The sequence below is a fragment of the Anneissia japonica genome, unplaced genomic scaffold, assembly GCF_011630105.1.
Source record: "Anneissia japonica isolate Jap-2015-1 unplaced genomic scaffold, ASM1163010v1 scaffold9291_len582782_cov165, whole genome shotgun sequence".
Lineage (NCBI taxonomy): Eukaryota > Metazoa > Echinodermata > Crinoidea > Comatulida > Comatulidae > Anneissia > Anneissia japonica.
In genome coordinates, this window is record NW_022710618.1 from 66,516 (window position 1) to 89,430 (window position 22,915).

The following is a 22,915-nucleotide window of genomic DNA, read 5'->3' on the forward strand; positions in this document are numbered from 1 at the left end:
TCGCACACCTGCAGATACCGGGGAATCACCCGTCCATACAACCATGATGTATGGAAGGCAGTCACAAGCCAACAGCCAGGTGCACGACATAAACAAACTTCGTAACGGAAGAGAGTACATCATTACTTCGGCATATGTTATTTACAATTGGAATTTCTTTAAAAATTGCTTATTTTTAATATCAATATCAATAACGAGGGAGGGAAAGCCTGTAGGTTGCACTCAAGTGATCGCATGCCATCGGCATCGTAATTTAAGCATCTCACACAGGTGGAAAGTAGTTAACTTTGATGCAGTCTAGTGTACCGTGACGTCATTATTTCGGCTTTTATTATCATTATTTACATATGAGCCACGCCATGTTATTGGTATTTCCCGTTACATTTTACATGATAAAAAATAATACTAATAGTATGCAACAAACAATTATGATTCGTAATTACTAGTAAAGTACATTTTCTTTTCCGTTATTTTAGTTTATGTTTATCCTAAACTTTTAATCTGTTCGTTTATACCGCACACCTGCAGGCACCGGCCAGGGATCACCTGGCCGGTGCCAACAATTCATTAAAGCATATGGTCCAAAGTTATGGAATTTCATTTCTGAATTCCAAGGTGTAACATCTGCAAACACATTAAAACAATTCAAATCAAAACTTAAACTGACCTTCATATATAAACTGTCATTTTAATAATAAAAATAATTAGAGTTGGGGAATTGAATTACATTGGTAAATAATCAGAGAAAACAGTTTATCTTATTTATACGGAGGTGTTTATTTTCTGTTCATTTTCATGTTTAATGTTGTTTTTGCAGTCTCTGAAGAGGGGCAACAGTGACGGACTCGTAAGAGTTTCTATGTCGTCCCTCTTCCATTTTCTATGTATCCTGTAACTTTGATTTGTTTAATTTCCAGGCATGTTTATAAATGGTAGAATAAATGTTGAATAAATTGAAATTGAAGTGCGGCCTCACAGCCTGAGACAACCCAGTTTGTGGCCCACCTACTATCTTTGCTTTTATGGCTCGACACCGATCATCTGTAAAAAGGTACCGTATGGCATAAAGTGATATTGAGGTGCTTTTCTTTGGAAATGTCAAAGTTAAGTGCAGCTCCCAGTGTTATATCAACCCATTTTCATGCCACAACCCAGGAATAGGCTCACAGCTTTAAGAAAATCACTGAAAAAATAATATAGGCCAAATTCTCTTTGATAATTATAATATTTTTTTTATCGTTATATTGTGAAAGAAATAAATCTTGATTTGATTTGATTTGATTAGATGAGAGTATTCATTTTATTAGGCTAGTAAAAAGATATCAACAACGGAGGAACAATAATAAAAGAACTGCAGATATTTTAACATGCCTCTCAACAGTTCTTGTTATTGCCTCCACCACGAAGGTTTATGGATTTAAATTGCTTGTCTGTTAGAATAACAAAAAAACTCATTTTGAAACCAAGTACTGAATCAAATTCAAAAAGAACAAATATACATTTTTAAAAGAAAAACACTAGTAGTTTTGGTTTTTGTTTATAGATCGTTTTAAATTTCATGTATGTCAGTGAACGTAACTTTTAAAGGCACTTTCGTATACCTTTATTTAAAAATTATAGGCCTATATTTTTTTCAGATCTTATTTTCAAACATCTTTATACGATTGTTTCTATTGCAAACTTATGTTGATATTAAACTTGAAAACAATCACGACTATATATAAATAATGCACATGACAGGCGTGTACGCTATTTATTTATGGCCATGGCGCGGCCATTACCAGCTCAATTAAACATCCTAACATGTTAGTGTAGTAACCGCTGCTATTTCAGATTTTAATCCATTCCTTAAGTTGTCAGTGCAAATTTAGTGGTCTAAATATAAATATTTTCAAACATCTTTATACGATTGTTTCTATTGCAAACTTATGTTGATATTAAACTTGAAAACAATCACGACTATATATAAATAATGCTCATGACAGGCGTGTATGCTATTTATTTATGGCCATGGCGCGGCCATTACCAGCTCAATTAAACATCCTAACATGTTAGTGTAGTAACCGCTGCTATTTCAGATTTTAATCCATTCTTTAAGTTGTCAGTGTAAATTTAGTGGTCTAAATATAAATATATATTAAGTAATCTAAAATAAAATGCATATTTCTTACAATGCTATTTAAGTTAACGATTATTAAATTTGCTACCTGCTAAAAACAAATCTTAAAAATAAAGCCATTTTGTCTACAGTAAAATATACCAACTTAGGCCTAGACAAGTAACAGATCTCATACAACGTAGGTCTATTTATTTATTTGAATTTACACCTTCAGATCGGTGGCACACGTTTAAAGCGAACAGTGCATCCATCACACAAAGGAACAGAAAATATAAAGCAATTAAAAAACAAAATCTATGTATACAAAAACAAGAAGCACATATAAAGGTTAATACAATCTGACCATAGGCGGATCCAAAACTTTTCTGGGGGAAATAGGTAGTCTAGTGGCGGATCCAGGATCTCAAAATAGAGGAGGGGGCAGGGATAAATTTTAACAGACAGGGACTGAGGCAAAAAAATGTATGATTATGACACCGGAAATGGCAATCTCGTACCTAAATTTGATTGTAAAGTTTCCTTTTTTCTAAATTTCTTTTTAAAATTTTGAACAAAATTAAGGGGAGGAGGGCGACCTGGCTCGGCTGGCTCCACTTAAATCCATCACTGTAGTCCACCCACACCTCAGTCCCAGCATGGTTGGGGCTGAGGTGAGCAAATTTTACGAATTAGTAACTCTAGACGCTCGAAAATGGCACTCTGAGATGGTAATAATGCTTTCTCAAAGCAGTGTTCCTTGACAAAATTATTGACTTCTTCCCGAAGGGAGCTATGCTACCCCTCCCTTGGCACGCATCCCCTCACGGGCGTCGCAAAGGTATAATCAAAGACTTATTATACTGATTCTATGCTGGAAGTAGCAAAACAAATTATGATTATGACACCCCTAGATGCCCGGAATTGGTACTCATTCAGACTTAAAATTTTAATATTTTATCTGATAAAAAAAAAGACAAATGTAGGGGGAGCTGACCGGCTAGGTACTTCACCCCCCCCCCCCCCAACTGGAAAAATATGACTCATGTCCTAAAGTCGATGTCAGAGACACATGCCGTTGTGTATCAGCAATGCCCTTTTGGCTCATGGTGCTATAGAGCGAAGACCCGATGTGTAGGGTAAGCATGGATAGCTTTTCTAGCTACTACATTCCATAATAATGGCTAAAAAAAAACTCGTCTTGGGTCTCAGCCTTTCACCCATTGCTGGACCAGCCACTGAACTCATGGGTACACTGCCTTTTCCCCTCTTTCCTCCCTTTATTAGCTCTTTTCAATTTTTTTCTCAATCATTTTTGTGTGGGACTGACGAGGTGGGGAAGGGAGAGAGCATCTTCTCCCACTTCCCCCAGCTGGATCCGCCCCTGACTGACATCTAAACTACTGAAACATTAGTTTACGTATAAAAGGGTAAAATCTATCAACAGATTAATGAGTTACAAAATAAATCATTCCTATTAACTTTGCCTTCAAAAGTACTTCTATCCCCACCCCCATTTCCTATTTTAATCCTCAATTTTGATTACTAATCTGTCATAAAGGCGAATTTGATATCTAATAATAATATATCTTTGAGCAAAAATTCGCAAACAATACAAGGACTCATCTCTGCACAGATAATCAATTCCGTATAAGAACTCAGTCTGAACAGATCATGCTTAAAAACGATCCGTTGCGTGTGGCTTTTCATTCAACCATGGAGCAGAATTCAACATAGGTTAGGGTGCAGTAATAGTTTCTTCCTCTTTGTTGGACTTTCAGCAGCATGCATAGACATTTTTTATTAGGTATATCGATGCCAACGTCCTGTTAATTTTTAACATTCAGATGGCGGTCTGCATGTTAATGACATAATGGTTAAGAACTGCCTGCTGAAAAATTCTGATCACTCTGTGTAATTTGTTTCATTCTGTCAACGCCTAAAATAATAAGAAATTAAAATAGAAGATAGGCTGTCAATATAATGACTTTTAATAAATTACTAGGTATGTAGTTTATTTGAAATCGAAGTGTCTGCGCCCGCCGCCAAAACTCCGTTTTTGAAGGTTGCGTATTATACGCGAAAACTTAAAAATCGTAGTTTTCAAACTTTCAATCAAACCTCTGATTTCCGAAATCGGAGGTTGATTAACAGTTTTACTCTCTTTATGTATAGAGAGAGAGAGCTTGTTTAATTAATAGTTTTAAAATTCCGAATTTTGAATTTTCGCATAGGCCTATATAGTACGCAATCTTCCAAAATTGAAGTTTTGGCGGCGGACGCAGACACTAAAAAAATGGAGTAACTACATACATGGAACTACTACGTAATTGAAATAGAAGATAAACTGTGAATATAATTGTTATTATTGTTTTTATTCATTATTAAAACACGCCTGTGTTTTTTTTTTCAGTGTTTGACGAATATCTGTACAAAATCGCATATCCACAAATGAACTACTAAAACAATGCATACAGAACGTCAGAGCTGATAGGAATACAATTTGAGTGGCGGTATGAAACAAAGTGTAGATAAGCTAAGTGAGTTAAGAATTAAAAAAAATGTGTAGCCGCAAGAAAGCGGAGGTCTTCGTTCAAGCCATGGGAATAAGTTTTGAGTTTGATTATCCAGTTATGTTCAGAACAGAGGCAATGAGCATGTGGTTTAAAATTAGTACCAATGAGATCGCATTTATGAAGGTCTTGTATGGATTGATCAGGCAGGTTAAAATGATCGGCTGCAGGAAAGCATTTACAATGTTCTCTTATCAATTTCTTTTCCTCATATCATAATCTTCATCTCGTATTCTGCATTTATAAAATATAGTGTAGACTCTACCTGAATCCTGGTATACCGGTACTACTTCAAGCTGATGTATCACGGCATACCACTTCTTGCTTTAGCTGCTGCAGGGTCTTCGTAGGCGACTTTAACTGCGGAATCATGGTATCCAATATTATCTGTTACATCATGGGACACACCTTCGTTGGCTGATATTGGGTCGTGATTTTGGGTAACAGCAGTAGTGGTATTTAACGCAGTCCCCTGAACACCTTCAGCAGATACTTGATATTGAACTACATGAGTGCCATTTCTGAATATATATGAAATACCAATTAATGCGTTTAGTTCAACGCCCAACAGTTTTCCAATAACTATGAGGCGCCAAGTACTTTCATTATGTAACATATACATATAATTCATTATTTAATATATAATTCATTATTTAATATATAATTCAACATTTTTTCATTATATACATATAATTTGCATTATATACATATAAATAATACGATGTTAAAATAATTATTTATAAATAATGACCATAGTAAAATCATTATTTATATATAATGACGTTCGGCACTTATTTATTTATAATTAATGTTTTGCTAGTTGTTATTATTTATAAATAATGAAAATCGCCCCATCAATTATTTATATATAATTGTTAGGGACAAAACTAATAATGAATATGTATAAAATTATTTTTGTTAAATAATGAAAGTACGTTTGGCGTCTGAAAAATAACAATATTGATAAACGTCATCATTAAATACTCTGTCTATTTAAGCGTCTACAACACTTGTTATGATAGTTTTTTAAGCCAAGGTTTAGGTATGGGGCCAGCGTGGAGAAGATATCACCCCTACCCCCACCCCTCCTTGCCGGGTAGAAAAACCACAATTCGCCGGGGAGAAACATTTTTAAAAATATATTTTATACTCATTAGTAGACACTATAATCCATTAAAAAAGCCTTTGAAACCCCTAAATTTTCATTTTTTTCGTGGCCTATTCCCCCTCCCCAGAATCTTTTTCAAACATTTTTGAGCGACACCTGACCACGCCCACTTTGCTCTCGTCGGGGACATTTCCCCCTTTTTGGGACCTTTGAACCCCTGTCGGGCAATCCTGGCGCCATCTCTGCCTAGGTTTGTTTGTTTTCAGAGTGTTGTCCACTTAATGACTGGTTATTGTTCATTGTAAATGTATTTAAATATTTGTTGTACTGTACATGGAATAGGCCAATGTAGATAGTTATGTTTATTGTATTTAAAGATTTATATCGTTACCATAGTATTATTTTTAGCTTTAAATAATGGTGTACTTTATAAAACTTACTATAAGTCATCAATAATTTTGAAGGTTAATAATAATAATAATAATAATAATAATAATAATAATAAAAGCAACAACTACGACAACGATAACAATAACGATAATGATAATGATAGTAATAGTAATAGAGTTGTAGTAGTATGTAGATACAGATGCAGATGTTAACAGAGATCGGCTGAGGTTTCGAAGAAAGCACGCTGCAGGTACTAATCTCTCCACACAACATTCTTCTTACATCTGCACAAAATGTAATAGAGACTGTCACTCGCGCATTGGATTTTACAGCCACACCAAACGATGACAAAGACCTTAGTCTATTAAATCATTCTCAATCTATATCTTTTTTGCTCTTCATTGTTTTACTATTGTTATTTCTATTGTATTGTTAGTATTGTTATTGCTGTTGAAATTTTGTGCTTTTTAAAAAATAAATTATTAAATAGATAATGGCAAACAATAATGTATTAAATAAATAAATAAATAACAAATAAACAAAACAATTTAAAAATATAATTCTAAAAATGTATTCCTCTCCACGGGTGTCTGATGCATAGTCTTTCGAAACTGGGCTGCTGATGATGAATACTAATAGTATTAATAGTAATAGTAATAGTAATAGTGATAGTAATAGTATTAATAGTAATAGTGATAGTAATAATATTAATAGTAATCATAATAATAGTGATAGTAATAGTAACAATAACAATAATAACGTGATAGCATTATTTACCCAGGATTTGTTGTTCTCTGATTCTGTCGGATACAACCCCACAAGCAACTTATTATTATCGACAGAGTGACCGAGACAGCTATCGCTATCGTCTTAACAGATACTTTCGTCTTGTTTTGCTCATTTGGCTTTTTCGTCGAACATATTTTTGCAATATTCACATCTTTAAAAAAAAAAGCAAATAATGTAATTTTTAATTGGATATTTTTGTAACTTAAAAATAGGTCGTTAAAAATAAATATACAATAACTTAAGTGTGTAAAATCTAAGTAAAACCTAAAGTATGGTAAAGTAGACAAAAATCATGCCACGTACTTCATCTAGTTGAATCCCATTGACGGGAACCATCTTGACGTCTTAACGACATTTGTTGACGTCAGCATGAATAGTGGTTGAAATCTTGCGCGGTAAATTTTATATAATTTACCCAGTATTACAAAGTTTAATTACAGTATTAGAATGTAATAAAATGTCATTAATTGTTCTGAAGGAGAGCAAGAAGTTTATTTTGCGATTATTTTTGTTATCCTATATGCGATTTGAACTTAATGCACTAGTTTGATGCGAGCACCCCGAAATGAGTACGAGTTAAGTACGAACTCACCGAATTGGTTACGATCACCTGGAACATTTGATCGGGGAATGCTCGTACCTAACTCGTATTTAATTCGGCACAAACTCGCTACGCCCGTAATAAATCTTGTTGTAAACTAGGTGCTTCGCTTTGCATAATTTAAGATTTTGCAAGTGTTACTTACCTGCAGTATAATCTTGATTATACCAGTCCTTTGGAGGTGGGAATCACTAGGCGTTTCCCAGCCGCTTGGCATTATAACCAGTCTTCAAAGCGTAAATCCATAACCTTCCCATCCAGCAACTTCCTCTTTTCAAAGTGCAAATCTTCGGGAGGCGGAAATCCAATTTAACCTTCGAACTAAACGATTTCCTGGGTCGGGCAACTCATCTTCCTATACAAATCCGAACCATGTAATACACCTCTAAACAATAGAAGCTGAAATGCCTCTTCAACCAGAACAGGCTACTGTGTCCTTCTACTTATACCACAAACATCAGCATGCAAACACAAGACCAAAGAGACTTATATAAACAATTATTTTATTAAACTTATAACCCTCGGAAAAAAAAGCAAAATAACCATAAGTTACTCAAACAGCACCCTAAGTTATTTCCTGTAGGGTTGCCCTGTACTTCCGAATTACATAAGCAACAAACGAACTATATTCCATATTCTAAAAAAAAAAAACAACACACCATCATCATCATGGTGAAAAACAACAAAGCAGATCCACTGGGCGGGAAGTGATTCTCACCTCCAGAGGACTTGTATAATCTAGATTATACTGCAGGTAAGTAACCCTTGCATAATCTTAAATTATACTGCGTCCTCTTTCGGTTTCGAATCACTAGGCGACTTTAACGCCGCACCCTTAAACCGAAGTCAGAAGGCTACGTGAGAACGAAGACGCAGCCGTAGATCGGTGATAAAACCTGCTAAATGTTGACTGCGTTGACCATACAGCGGCCTCCAAAATCTGTTTAGTTTAGAGCCCTAACTTGTGGGATGTTGAGACAGACGCTCCTCTTATCGAATGAGCCTTAAACAACTCTGTATCCACTCCTGCCACCTTCAGAGCCACACACAACCATCTACTAATAGTAGAAGTGACCACCTTGTGATGAGGTTTAAAATAACTAATAAACAGCTGCGTCTCTAGGCCTCTCAGAGGCTTGGTAGCTGCCAGGTATGTAAGCATACCCTCTACTGGGCATAGCCGTTTATTTTTATTTATTTGTTCTTTATACTGTGTTTCCTCTTCAGTAACAAATTACTGTTCTCCCAGAGGGCCCAGTTCACATAAAACAGTCTACGACAGGGGCCGGGTGAACCAGTACACCGGGGTAACCCCCTACTCATCTCGAAGGATGTACTGGGTTCTTTAAAGTGCACATGGAGCATGCCTCCGACATTGCAACAGACATGGAAGGGGGCGTTGGCACTCGCAGCTGCCGAGGGGACCTTGTGAAAGGATACACGATCCCCTTACGAGTTGCAGGATCCAGGGATCCTACGACAAACTCATCCAGGCCCTTATGTGCCCTTTCCTGCATAAGTGACCTGGAAAGGGACGGGATATACTGGCAAGAAGAGAAGCCCTTGCCCTCTCACCGCGGAGGCCGAAAATGCTTCTTCGACTGCTCCCCGCCTTTGGCACTGTAGGTATATGGCTTCCTTCGCCACTCTGAATTCCGTCCACTGTATGATCGAACCTTCCATTCCTTGATGCCTTTCGTGTCGGCAGGGTATTTAGAACTTGCAGAGGGCTTCAGTGGCTTAGTTTTCAGTTTCTGCTTAACTGCCTTGCTAGTAACAGCTAGTTTGTCTTCCTCTTCCACAATCTCCGACCACTTGTCCCCAAAATGGGACCCTATGGACGGTGGAGCATCCTTCAGAATGCCTGCTTTGAGAAACAACCTAGCCTGCCTTTGTCTGAACTCTGAGAGGCGCTGCAAAGAGGAACCAAGAAGACTTCCAGTAGACGCCAGAAAAGGTGCGACACCTTCATCCTTACACCCTTCAACTACCTTGGGAAGAGGCTGCGTCACTCGCACCAGATCTTCCTGAATACTTTAGAGAGTATTGTCCCTTTTCCAACACTCATAGTTGGCCTCCTGTATGGTTGAGCGCATTGGTTTCGGCATGTCTGGAGCCTTAAAATAAGGTTCCGTCTCCGAATTAGGGCCCATCCCAGACAATAACAATTTTTTCTGGTCTTCTGAAAAGATATTGGTGCGCTGCTTCTGCCATCAGCTAGGTACCTGAGCGCTATAGGCCACTCCTTCATCCTTGTGAGGAGGATTAGTCAGAGCCAAAGGCGTTAACTCTTCAGGTGGAACAACCTCCTCATCGTCTGAACACGCCATAACGGAGCATCCCTGTCCCTGCGTCCCCGTGTGGACTCAAACGACGCTCGGCGCCCCTGGACGAACTCACTATCAGAAGACCTAGACCTCAATAGACTTGGCCCAGACCTACACTCTCTGCACCGAGATGACCTAGACCGATAGCGAGACCGAGACCTACGCCCAGAGGCCTCTAATAGAGACGTCCGAAGCGCCTTAAACTGATGACTGACTCACTATCTAGGCCTACTGCATCTTGACCCACTAATGGGAGGCACGATGAATCTCCCCTCTCCGCATACGACCCACAAACGGGAGACGTGAATTCGCGGCAGAAGGCTGAGCCAAATTAGCCCCAAAATTTGCCCAAACCAAGGCTTCAGGAACACTTTCAGAACCTACGTTTTTAGATGTAGACATAATTGTACCTGACCACAAATCCGAAAGAAAAACTACTCACTGTTGACGAAAAGCAAAGCAAAATAAACCAATATTTTGATTTGTACCTGTCGATACCGCCGTGCAGTTTAGAGAAGAAAAAGTTGCAGAATGGAAAGGTTATAGATCTACGCTTTGAAGTCTGGCTATACGGCCAAGCGGTGGGGAAACGCCTAGTGATTAGAAACCGAAAGAGGACGCAGTATAATTCGTACATAACTCGTAACCAACTTCGCAAGGTCGTACCTCACTCGTAGCTAACACGTAGATAGCTCGTAAGGTCCTTTTCCAAGCGAATTAAATCACGAGTTTTTAACTCTTAGAACTTGTGCGACTCTTGGATGAAACCAAACTAGGTGGGAGAGTGTTAAGTTCGAGTTAGGTAGACGTACCCCGAGTACTTTACGAGTTAATGAATAGGTACGAGTTCTCCCCGAGCTTCCAGAATCATCCTACGAGTTTTTGCCGAGTTAGTAACCTCTCACTCTTCTAACTCGTATGCTGAAAAAAATCCTCGTGGGAGAGGGGCTGGCCTGCGTGAAAGCAGAGAGATATTTAGTTTGTAGTTTGCAGTTTGTATAACTTTATAGCCTGCATTAAAGCAGTGGAAGTTTAATGAAACAAAGGAACAACGAAGCAAATTGTTGTACTGTATTCTTTGTTGTTGTTATAAATTTAAACAAAATTTAGAAAAAAAAAAGTGATAAATACATGAGCAACAGACGCAAGCAAATTAAACACTAATGATTACAGTATCAATTACCTGACAAGAATGCAAAAGTAGGCCTACATTAAATCAATGTTACTGTTGTCAGGTAGCATCCAGTGTGATATTAACAACAATTTAATTTGCTTGATTTATAGCAGCTGTGGCTACACATTCATACTGTCTTACTTCAACAAACAACATATCGAAACAGCAACAACCCCACCCATGAAAATGGTTATAAACTATAGGTAGCAGCTAGCATGGTTGAGAATTTTTCAGCACTCAATTAAAACGAAAACAAAAAACCCTTTGCTATTGAGTAGGCCTAATAGTCCTAATTAGGATTTCTCTTAGCCCTACCCATTGTGACCAAAACCTACCTGACGACTCGCAAATAATAGCGTCTATCTGAGAAGTTTCAAAGCAATCGGTGTTCTGCCCGAGGACTTTATAATGTTTTGTAAGGTAATTATCAATTGTAAATGTTGCACATCCCTTAATTATGTTTATGCCAACTGCTTGGTTCAAAACCTTAAATTTTACATCAAATTCCGGAGACATAATATCGTGCACGATCCCTGTCAACGCTTGGTATTCCTCATAACTGTTTATTACGGTGATGCTTCCGCCTAGTTTTTCGCATTCACGCTGAGTATCAGTGCATGACTGCTTTGCTCCGTTCATTGGTATATATTTGAAGCAGTTTGGAGATGGATATACCAAACGTGCATCGTCTATAAACAATAAGATGAAAATAGGAATCATTATTATATATTTCCTCGAGCTTTCGTTTTATTTCTGTAATTTACATTGAAAATAAAATAGAGGTAGGCCTAAATGTAAATTGTATTATTCACAATATTGAGATAATCTGTAATTTATACATACCAAAGGCCCAAATGCGTCCGCTTGGATCTTTATATTCCAAACCATTGCTTCCTGGGTAAATAAGGTAACATGACGTCATACCTGAACAATTAAATCCGCTGTAATAGGAAATAATATGAAACTACTGTATATAAAGAAATATAAGCATCATAACGAGGCTCAGGGTCGGATGCTGGAAGTGGTGGTGCAGACGGTGTGATCGCTACCCCATAAAATGTAATAATAAAAATACTTGTTTATGACTTACCGGTAAGATTTTTAAGGTATGAGGGTGCAATTTCCAGGCACCTAGAGGTACATTATTCTCAAAACGTTTTCTCACGCACCACATGCGTGGATCAACACCTTGGCACCGTTCGCCATGGCGAGGATCAAAGATGGTGAAAGATAAAATATTCTTTAAAATACAGTGATTGCAGCGTCTGTTGATCTGGTGAATTATAACTCTTTATCAGAAATGCCACTTGCCTCAACCAGAGACAAAAATCTCAATAAAATAAAGGCCTATGTAATTTTTTCTTGCGTTGTCTAACGACAGCGAGGATCAAAGATGGTGAAAGATAAAATATTCTTTAAAATACAGTGATTGCAGCGTCTGTTGATCTGGTGAATTATAACTCTTTATCAGAAATGCCACTTGCCTCAACCAGAGACAAAAATCTCAATAAAATAAAGGCCTATGTAATTTTTTCTTGCGTTGTCTAAAACCTTTGAAGGCTTTTGGCAATTTCAAATTCTATTCTAAATTTGTACTAGAGCATATGTTTCCCACTTTTACAGGGAACCCCCGGGAAATGGATTATGTCTTCACAAACCCCTATGTCTAAGTTAGTCTTTGTCGCTTTTTCAAAGATTAGATAAAATATGATTCGCCACAGAGATACATTAACAGAGGCGGATACTGAAAGTAGCCTACTGTAAGAACCACCTTAACCCCACCACCATTGTTGGGGCTGAGGTACGACATTTTTTTTTATGTATGACACTTCTAGATGCCCGGAAATAGGACTGACTTTTAAAGTAATTTTTCTGCTATCCCCATTTATTTTTAATTTTGTAAAAATTTAATCCGGCACATGGTTGATAATTCACTAATAAGATTATAGATAAAATAATTCGCCACAAAATTTGAACTCCTGAAGAACTTGGCAATCACGGTTGATGGCGCAATTCAGTACAAAATGTCCATGTCATGTGTATGGCACAGTGTTCTAGACCCCGTTCCGCAACCTGTTTAGCCCACCATCGGACCAGAAGGCCAAATATATCACCTGAATTTCATAGTAAAATTAATCATTTAATATTGTATTATTTATTTTGAGTGATTAAGTGATCAGATATCACGTCCGTCGTGTTTGTGTTTATTGCCCCTCAGGGTGACAGGAATACCATGGTGTAATGTAGCCTAGTGAATACAATGAATAGGCAATTCATGATAGTATAATGATATCAACCACCACCACCACCACCACCACCACCACCCTATATATAATAATTTCGGCGTTAAAAAACCAATCATTATATAATGATTTTTGCGTTAAATAATTGTATGTGAACTTATTACTTATATATAATGGATGTACATGCATTATATACATAGATAATTAGTTTTCTTCGAACAATTATATGTAAATAATGGTGGAGTGATTTTCTTTATTTTTTAAATGAAAAATATGCATTTGCAGATATTTATAGATAATAAAATGTTAAAACAATTATTTATAAATAATGACTATGAGTAAAATTATTATTTATATATAATGACTTTCGGCAATTCAATTATTTATTAATAATGTTTTGCTACTTTAAGTTATTTATAAATAATGAAAATCGTTCCACCAATTATTTATATATAATTGTTGCAGAGAAAACAAATTATATTTTATTTTATTAATATTAATATAATAATAATAATAATAATAATAATAATAATAATAATAAAATAAATAAATAAAATAAATAATAATAATAATGGAATAATAATAATGAAAAACAATAAAAAACAATTAAAAGTCATTAACATATTTTTTTAACTTGCATTTGAACAAATCAAAATTAAAAGATATAATAAAATAATTTCGGATATCTGGATGGAGGTTATTCCACAATCTCACAAATCTAGAATTGGAATTGAATATTTAGAATAGTCAGTTTTAGATTTTAAATATTTAAATGTTAAAAGATAAAGATGACGATTATTAATAATTAATTTACTAAAATGTTAAAAGATAAAGATGACGATTATTAATAATTAATTTACTAGAAAATAAACTCGCGAAGAAGGAATAAAGTTACGATGGCCCACAAGGGACATACTGTAAAGAAAAAAGAAATGCTGCAAACAAAGTAGAAACGCTGCAAACAAAAAAGAAATCATGGAGACAGAAAAGAAACGCTGCAAACAAATAGAAACGATGCAAACAAAAATATGAAAACACCAGCAAACAAAAAATGAAACGCTGCAAACAAAAAAGAAATGCTGCAAACAAAAAAGAAACGCTGCAAACAAAAAATAAAAACATTATCAAATAAAGCAACGCTGCAAACATAATAAAAACACTAGCAAACAAATAAAGAAACGCTGCAAACAAAAAAAGGAAACCCTGCAAACAAAATGGAAAAGCCTTTGCGCGCGCAATTCATATTAGTTGACAACAAATTGAGGTCAGGTCAGATGGGAGATGCTAAAAAGAAGACTCAAATTCAGCTGAAAGACATAGTGAATCAGGAATTTAAAATATAATATGCTCATTTTTACTTTGGCAAGAAAAAAATAACAGACCTCTCCTGAATTAATGGCTTAATAAAAAAACGTTTGATTCATGACAAGGCTGGAATAGATGAGTCTGCCCTCACGTTTTACCCACCCATGTCTTGACTTGAATCTATTTGTTTTATCACTTGTCATGTGAATTTTGTAAAGGTTTATTGCACAAAACTTTTGTTTTACCTCTTCATCACCCTCAAAGTCACTTTCATCGTCAAACGCAAGTTCTTGTAAAACTGATTCGTTATAATCGATTTTGAGGCATAAATACAAAGTAATCCGTTGGTAAGGTTTTCCTAGCTCTTCCTTGTATCTTTGTAAGGAAAATACCTCCTCACTACCTGGCAAGAATTGCACTGCACTTCTGTCAGGGTATAATAAAGTAAAAGCCTCTGGGAAGTTAAACTTGATCATGTTTTCGGCCCCTTTTTTTAAGAGCTCCTCCATTCCTATCGAAGGATTTACTTTCAAGGGAAGAGATGATCCCCTGACACTTTTCAGCACACCATCACGATTTAAAAGACCGATCTGTATGGTCACCTCGGGGTTTTTCTCTATTTTCGTTGACACGTCTTTCTTGGTGAATCTAGTACTTCTTTCCTTTTCTTTCCTATCTCTGAAAGCCTCAAATGAGAGACGAGCAAGCTTAGGCCTACTTGATGATGGACTTTCATTTGGACTTGGGCCGTTTTCGTGTATTAATATTAGAAGTTGAGTCCTCCATTAAAGATTCACCACAAGAATGGCAAAATTTTCCAAATTCTTAACTTTTTGTTGGGTGTCTATAAAACGAAGACCGAATACCCAAAAACGAAGACCCCTATTTTTTCTCTTTCATTTTGATGGTAATACAACAGGCTCTCACAAATTACGACATTTTTTTGGGCGTCTGTTTGTGAAATTTTCAAGGGTCTTCGATTTATAGACACCCTATATGAATTTATTTTATTCGTTTTGTAAATATAAACTAATTTAATTATCGCCTATTTATAAATATAACTTTTTTATACCTTTTAAAATTTTTTACTCAGAATCGCTGATATGTTCATATTTAAATATATCCAATTCTATTCTCTCTTAGGCCTAATCCCTTTTTTGCTTTATTTTTGAGCTTTTCGTAATTTTTTTACCTTGTTTTATTTCATTGAGGGTTTTTATTGATATAGCGTTTCGTGTCCTTTTTTGTGATTTTATTGTACTGTGTTTTCTTGGTCTATTGTTCAACTTCAATTTTATATGATAAAAAATTGCAATAAAGCTTCTCGTATCGTATCTCGTATCTCGTATGGTTCTGATCTTCGCTATTCTTCGTGATTTATTGACTTAATAAAAAAAATAATACAATGTTCAATCATTTTACCTTGAAATTCAAGTGATAGATTAGGTTTTCATGTCCGATGGGTCGCGTTTGAGTGCTTGCCATTTAATTTGGGCTGTGGACTAAAAAGGTTGCGGAACGGAGCCTAACAACCATCTTAGATTCGGAAGTTACTCAACCTGGGTTCACATTTTATAGACGTGACCGGGACGACAGAAGAAGAGGAGGGGGAATCATGATGCTTGTTAACGCAGCTATAGAATCCAGGATATTATTCGAGTAAAAACGAGATAAATTTGAATGCACACACTGTATTGGCCTTTTTTTAAAAAATTCCACTTAAATTGTTGTCTAATCATATATCATTGTGTCATCTGAGTTCTATAAACACTGTTTCCAAAAGCACGGTTACCAAAATATTCAATTGTTTGAGGATTTTTGTGGAGGCCATCTTGAATTTCAAAATGGCTGCCATTCTAGCTTTTTAAACTATGTTTATTGGACTCAGAGAACCCCAAAAAATATGATTAGATCCAAATTTAATATTTTCCGTAGAGGAGATGTGGAATTATACTGAAATATTTGGTTTTTTACCACTTTTAACATGGCTCCCATTTTAGGTTTTCGAATCCTGTCTTACTGGATTCAGTGACCCCAATAACATATAGTTAGACACCAGATTTGCCCTTTTTCAAATATCAAAGAGAAGCGGCAACATTACAATGTTCAGATCAGTTTTAAACGAATTTGTGTTATCACGGGGAGCTCACTTGTGCCAACCTTAAGAGGGGTTGGGGTGCAACAGTTAGGCCTACTTCAAGACATGAGACACGTGCGCTACCTATTTTACTGAAATTATTAGGGACTTGAACTACCATTTACCAAAATCCGGTGTCGGTTGAACTATTTTACGGCCATGTAACCTATAAAATTAAACTTGTACCGTACTTGTTCCCGATGACAAATAAGGCCGCGGTTCCGTCCCGTTCGCGATCTCTGCTGTTCGTGGCTATGCATCAACGGTAGGTTTGGCGGCACAGAATTTAGCGAAAAAACTTCGCTAAATCGCGTGAAAGAATTATTCTACTTTTATACGGGACGGGGCGCAGAGACTACCAATTTTACTAGGTATTTCCCACACTTGTGCTACCAAGTTCTCGCAAATTTTTATTTCAGCAACATTTATTTCTTTCATCTTTCTTTGATATACAGTAGAAAATAATTAAATTGAGTAATAATAATAATAATATTAGAATAACTGTATAACTAATAGCAATTAACATATTAACAATAAAAGAGGCAACAGCCCTATACCCATACTATACCGTACATGCTCAAACTCTTCCATATATTCCCACACTTGGCTACCAACTTAGTCCTCAAAAATACCCCCGCAAATGCGGCACCTACACGTACAGAAATATTTAAAGGTGAACACCCCGGGAGTGCGTTGCCTACCATGCCTATAACACACATTGATAAGCATTACTTACGGAGGACATTGTGCACCAACCATCGATATTTTCCAAACAAGAAGCAATATACATTTCGCCCAATGCAGCATATTGCGTCACTATTATGGAAGTTAGGCAAATCCTACAAGCACCATAGAAATTACAAGTTGTCCGGACTGTTATATGCCGTGTCGCAGTGTAAAACACGATGGTGTCCGGGTAATATTTTAAAAGAACTATGATTCTATTAATATAAATTCTTGTAATATCGGAAGTTCAGGTCAGTACATCTTATCCCTTCTTCCGATATAATTACATTAATTCTAGATTACTGGCTGTAGTTCAAACTGTTTCGAGGCCTAAAAGAGTCGATACGATATTTTTGCCGGTTCCAGACTTAAGCTTGGTTCCCACTTACGCAACGTACGCAACGCAACGTAATGAAATGCTCTTCCGGCAATGTTGTATCCCCCCCTCCTTACAGAAAATTGAATTTGCACTTCTTACGTGACGAAACGTAACAAAATGGATACGGTTCCCACTTGCCGCCGCGTAAACGCAATGATTTTCACGGGAAGCGTTCAAGATTCGTTATGAATGTGCAAATGGATTATGTAAAAGTCAAGCTCAAAAATTAGAAATTGTGCAACATAGATTTTTGAAATTTGTTTGTAAATCGTGTAATGTCAATCGTAATACTATTAACTTACCCAGCTTATGTCAACGTAGGAGTTACTTGGACTGTATATTTCTTTTTAAATGCTTGAAGGGATTATTTGGTCCTCATCTTCTTTCTTTATTTGGTTTTTCTGTTAAAAGTAAACGTTCTCGTCAAGCCTCGGTCAACTTATTCCATATTCCATTTTCCCGAACCAATATTTTTAAAAACGGATTTATTTGTAGATTATCTAGAATTTTTAACTCACTTATTCTGTTAGATCCGACAATTGATATGTTTTTTAATAGTTTGAATATTTTAAAGTATAAAATTAAGAAATGTCTTGTATAAGTGTTCTTGATGTTTTCCGTACGGTGTTTATTGTGTTTTATGTATTCCATTCTGTAAGTGGCGGGCTCCCCGCTGTCGAATGTGAATTAAAATAAAAAAAAAATAAATAAAAAAATAAAAAAAAATAAAAAAAATAAAATCCCCTAAGAAATTCAAACAAAATGTATGTACCTTTTTCAAGACTGACATCCTGTTACAGATCTATTTTTATTCACGAACCAAATATCTGGAATGAGCTATATAATAGCCTTTTAAAAATTAATTCGCTAAATTCGGTCAAAAATAAATTGAAAGAGATAATATTAGAAACTTATTAAGGAAAACTTTTCTTTTTCTTTTCTTTAACTCTTTTTTTTTTAAATTTTTTTTTATTTATCTTTTTTTAATTTCTTGGGAGCCGTCCATGATCGCTGGCACCTTTCGGGCGGTACACTGTTGGAGATGTCTGAGGGCGCACGGTATTATTACTGTGGTGTGATGATCACTGAGGCATTTCCCCTTCCGGGAGGTGCCGGCGATTGTGGGGGATCCCAAATTTAAAAATTTAAATGTTGACTCTGAGTTTCCATGTATTCTGTGTGTGTATGTTTTGTATGATTGGTATTCAAACTGACAAGCCACCGCTTCTTTTCATGAATATGTAAACAATTCGTAATATGTAATTTGTTGTGGAATTTTTCTGAATAAATGTCATTTTCTAAGTTAAAAAAAAAAATTTTTTAATGAAAATATTATTCATTGTAGGGCTACCAATGTATTGTAGGTTGGGACTGGGTTGTGTTCTGAATATTACTTATCGCGGGCCTGGTCGAGTTAGGCTAGTTAATGCTTTAAGGTAATCGATTTTTGCTTTTTAGCTAACTGTAATAATAGGCCTACCCTGAAGAAAAAATAGGCCCTACTCATTATAAATCAACAATTATAAATTTTTCGCAGATAAAAGCCCCAGATTAGGCCTAGATCCGTTAAAAAATATTTGCCATATTAAATTAAATATACAGTACGTTTTTTGCTTGATGTTTAATTACAAATTGTATGACTTTATTGGAGAAAGCGCACATGTTGTTAGCCATAGTTAGCCTAGGTCAATACTAACTCCGGCTATATAAAATTGATTATAAGATTGAAAAATATTAATCTTAATATTGTAGTAGTGACACTACGCAGGGACGTAGCCAGGATTATGAAAGGGTGGGAGCCGTTATGCAAGGTACATAGTACCGAGCGAGTGTGGGGTATCCCCCTCTCTACGGCTGAGGTCAAGGGGGGAATCGCACTCTGAACGTTGTTAGGACGATTTAAGAGGAGAAAGTGAAAAAATGCGATAGACACATCATAAATGTGATCCAAGACCACAAAAGGGCTGTAAACTCGCATCACCAGGTTTCGAGAAAAAGGGCCAAATAGACAATTTAACTCTTAACATTTAAATGTAATTTGAGTAAAATGTAATTATGTCATAAATATAAAGTATTACCTTTAATCTTACTATTTTTCTAGTTTAGGTTCAATATTTCAACTCTAAACCCTAAAAATTAGTACTTTTTTGAGGGCCATTCTACAAGAAACGTATATAAATTCACCAACTTTCAAACCGCCATACTTCGCTTCCAAACAACTTATTCACCTACACAAAATTCAGGCCCCCGCCAAGGTCACTTGCATAGTCATGGAGAAATTTAGAGGAGATGTTATCTGGCCCGCTTGCCTAGTTACATTTCAGTTCCTGGAGCTGTTTAACCACACAATTGAGATCAATACTTAGATCCTGGATGTCAGGAAAAGAGGATTTTCATTTTGTTGGCATGCAGCTCGTATTCTCCTTGGTAAAAACGGATGTAAATTGACTATTCAAAGCTTCGACAATTTGTATTTATAGCTACTAAAGAAAATTTTAATCAGCATTAATGATCCTAAATATGACTCTGATTGCGAAATAACATGGTCTACTATCGAAGTAGTACAGTTATATGTATCAATTTTGTTTATGTTATATGGAAAATAAATTGAACTTTGAACTTTGAAAGTAGCTGGAGCAGGTAAATTACAACTTGGCAGTTACTACCGTCCACCAAGTGCTGGGACTGAACCTCTGGAAAAGTTACAGGATAGTGTCAATAAAGTCTTGTCCACAACTACAACATCAAACAAAAAACATAAAAGCATTGTCTTATGGGGTGATTATAATTTACCCGACACTGATTGGGTTAACGCATGTGTGAAACTCTAGAGTAAACAGAAAAGTCTCCATCGTCGAGCTCTGGAGATTCTTGGAGAGCTACTATTCATCCAACTTGTTACTATTACAAAAATATTTTGGATCTTTATCCTATCTTATCAACTTATCAAAAAGTATTGCATACACTTTGATCTTAATTTTGATAATTTCGCATTTATCACTTGGGCTAAGAAATTTCATTTTCTTTTCGCAGTCATCAATTATCTCAATAACGTTATTGGTAAAATCTGCATTATGAAGATAACTGGAATTAAATTTCTATAATCCTGGGCCGCGTTTTTCGTCTAATAATCTAACAACGATTGAAACCCCTTGATGGTCGGTAAATATTGCTGGTCTGATATCACAGGAAACAATATCCCCCGCCCTATGTAAATATTTTGAAATAAACCAGTAATCAAGCCTTTTAAAGAGATTGGCTGATTTTCGACGCCAGGTGAATTGCATTTTGTATTTGTTAATAGTTCTCCAACAATCAATTTAGTTAGAACTATTATAAAACTTTTAACAGTAAAAACTGAATTATCATTTTTCATTTTGCTACCTTTTTGGTCAAAATTTTTATCTTGTATGCAATTCATATCGTCAATCGTAAGAGTGTAAATTTCTAACTGATTATCACAAAAATTATTGATATGCTTTTGTAGGCTCCTAAAAAATGTACTTCGGAGTTTGCTGTCATTCGGTGCGTAAACATTAATAAGTAGAAATTGAGTGCCCCCAACATCAATATGTAACAAGATATATCTACCATCTTTATCTTTGTGTTCCTTCATATATTTACAATCTAGGCCTTGTCTAAACAGTATTGACACACCTTTGCTGAAAGACGTTCCAAAGCTATGGTAGATGTCTCCCTTCCAGAGGAAGTCAAAACTATTAGCAAGGTTTTCTGTAAGATGGGATTCCTGGGCAAAGAAAATATCCACCTTGTTATCTTTTACCCATTTAAAAATTTCCCTTTGTTTTTGCTTTACAAGAAGCCCTCTGACATTCAAGGACAAACAGTGTAAATTTACTTTATCCATATGTAGAAATAATAAAATATAACTGAAAGACAACCTAAATGCAATTCAAATTTAAATCTAGCGGATGTTAAGATTATTCTATCAATTTAAGGACTACACCTTCATGCCGTCTTGCATCTCATTCGCCTTCTTTTCTTGTTAGGTTTTTTTCCCCGGACTAGGCGACTTTTTTGGAATTGACTTTTCTTCAGCTATTTTTTTTCTTTTCAAGTTCATTTTCTTTACCATTGCCTTGGGATGCAACAGATTGTATGGGAGCTTGTGAAGAAATGAACGATGTGATTTTCCATTCGATATTGTCCTTTTTAGAAGCACTGACGCCAGACGTGACAGCGTCCTCAACCGTTTCATTTTCTTCTCCACTTTCTATGAGGTACTCTTTGTCATTCATGTCGGCTTTGCTGTCTGAATTTCTAGTATCTTGAATTTCTGTGTTAACAATTCTTTTCCACATATCCTGGATAAACTTTTCTCCGGAGGTCGTTTGGCGGGATAGCTGGTCAGGTCTGTTTTCATCAGCTTCAGATGTGTTTACAATTTGTCTTGTGCTTTTTGGATTCGCTTTAGGAAGAGTGTGACTATCAGCACTACATCCATCGGACTTTTCAGCATCACCAACAATAATACCTTTTTGTAGGTTATATTATTTATGTGTTATTATTGTAGGCCTATTAGGCATATGTATAACGTGTGCTGATGTATATTTACATATTTTAGAAGTATTCATTTTGATTGATCCCAGGAAAGAATTTGTAGGGGGAAGGGGGAGCCGCGGCTCACGTCCACGTTTTAATTATTGTTATTTATTCGTTAACGTTATTATTATATATTATTTATACTCCAATTTAATGTATTGTTTAAGTATAATAATAATAATAATAATTGTCGACTTACATAACGCATATTGTAGGGACCTCTATGCGTTTACATTATTACCCCTGGAATAAGTAATAAGTATGAATTACTATGTCCATTTAAATTAATCTTATTTATTAAAATTGTATATTTAAATAATATAGTATTAGGCATAGCCGAGGCCTGGCCTATGCCTAAACCTAGTGACTATGTGTGTCGTGTATAAAGTTATGAATAAGAAGTATGAATAATCGCAAATTGTGAAAGAATAAAGGAAGAAGGAAGAATAGGAATGAGATTTGGAGCGGCTGAAATATTTTCCGAAAATATACAATAGTAGTAAAT

General features: G+C 35.8%; 2 protein-coding genes across 2 annotated transcripts in view; both read right to left on the reverse strand.

Moving 5' to 3' along the window:
- Positions 1–1,970: 1,970 nt before the first annotated feature.
- LOC117107039 lies at positions 1,971–17,647 on the reverse strand. The gene is made up of 6 exons (XM_033248564.1): positions 17,479–17,647; positions 11,901–11,998; positions 11,393–11,746; positions 6,944–7,106; positions 4,934–5,189; positions 1,971–4,034 (listed from the first exon to the last, which is right to left on the reverse strand). Exons 1-5 carry the CDS (start codon positions 17,547–17,549, stop codon positions 4,973–4,975), a joined length of 903 nt encoding a protein of 300 aa, XP_033104455.1. The 5' UTR covers positions 17,550–17,647; the 3' UTR covers positions 1,971–4,034; positions 4,934–4,972.
- Positions 17,648–21,902: 4,255 nt separating this feature from the next.
- The window catches only part of LOC117107042, a 5,981-nt gene continuing 4,968 nt past the window's right edge, over positions 21,903–22,915 (reverse strand). Inside the window, exon 4 of the mRNA XM_033248566.1 lies at positions 21,903–22,342. Coding sequence (XP_033104457.1) covers positions 21,903–22,342 — 440 coding nt within the window. The remainder of the gene's footprint in view (positions 22,343–22,915) is intronic.

What these genes read in the sequence shown, in the direction of transcription:
- LOC117107039 (XM_033248564.1), bottom strand. Translation starts at nt 17,549, where the DNA reads ATGCTGCATTGGGCGAAATGTATATTGCTTCTTGTTTGGAAAATATCG. An exon ending in CGGACGCATTTGGGCCTTTG is followed by an intron (nt 11,747 to 11,900) that starts GTATGTATAAAT and finishes TATTGTTTATAG; the next exon opens with ACGATGCACGTTTGGTATAT. An exon ending in TATTATTTGCGAGTCGTCAG is followed by an intron (nt 7,107 to 11,392) that starts GTAGGTTTTGGT and finishes TTTTTTTTAAAG; the next exon opens with ATGTGAATATTGCAAAAATA.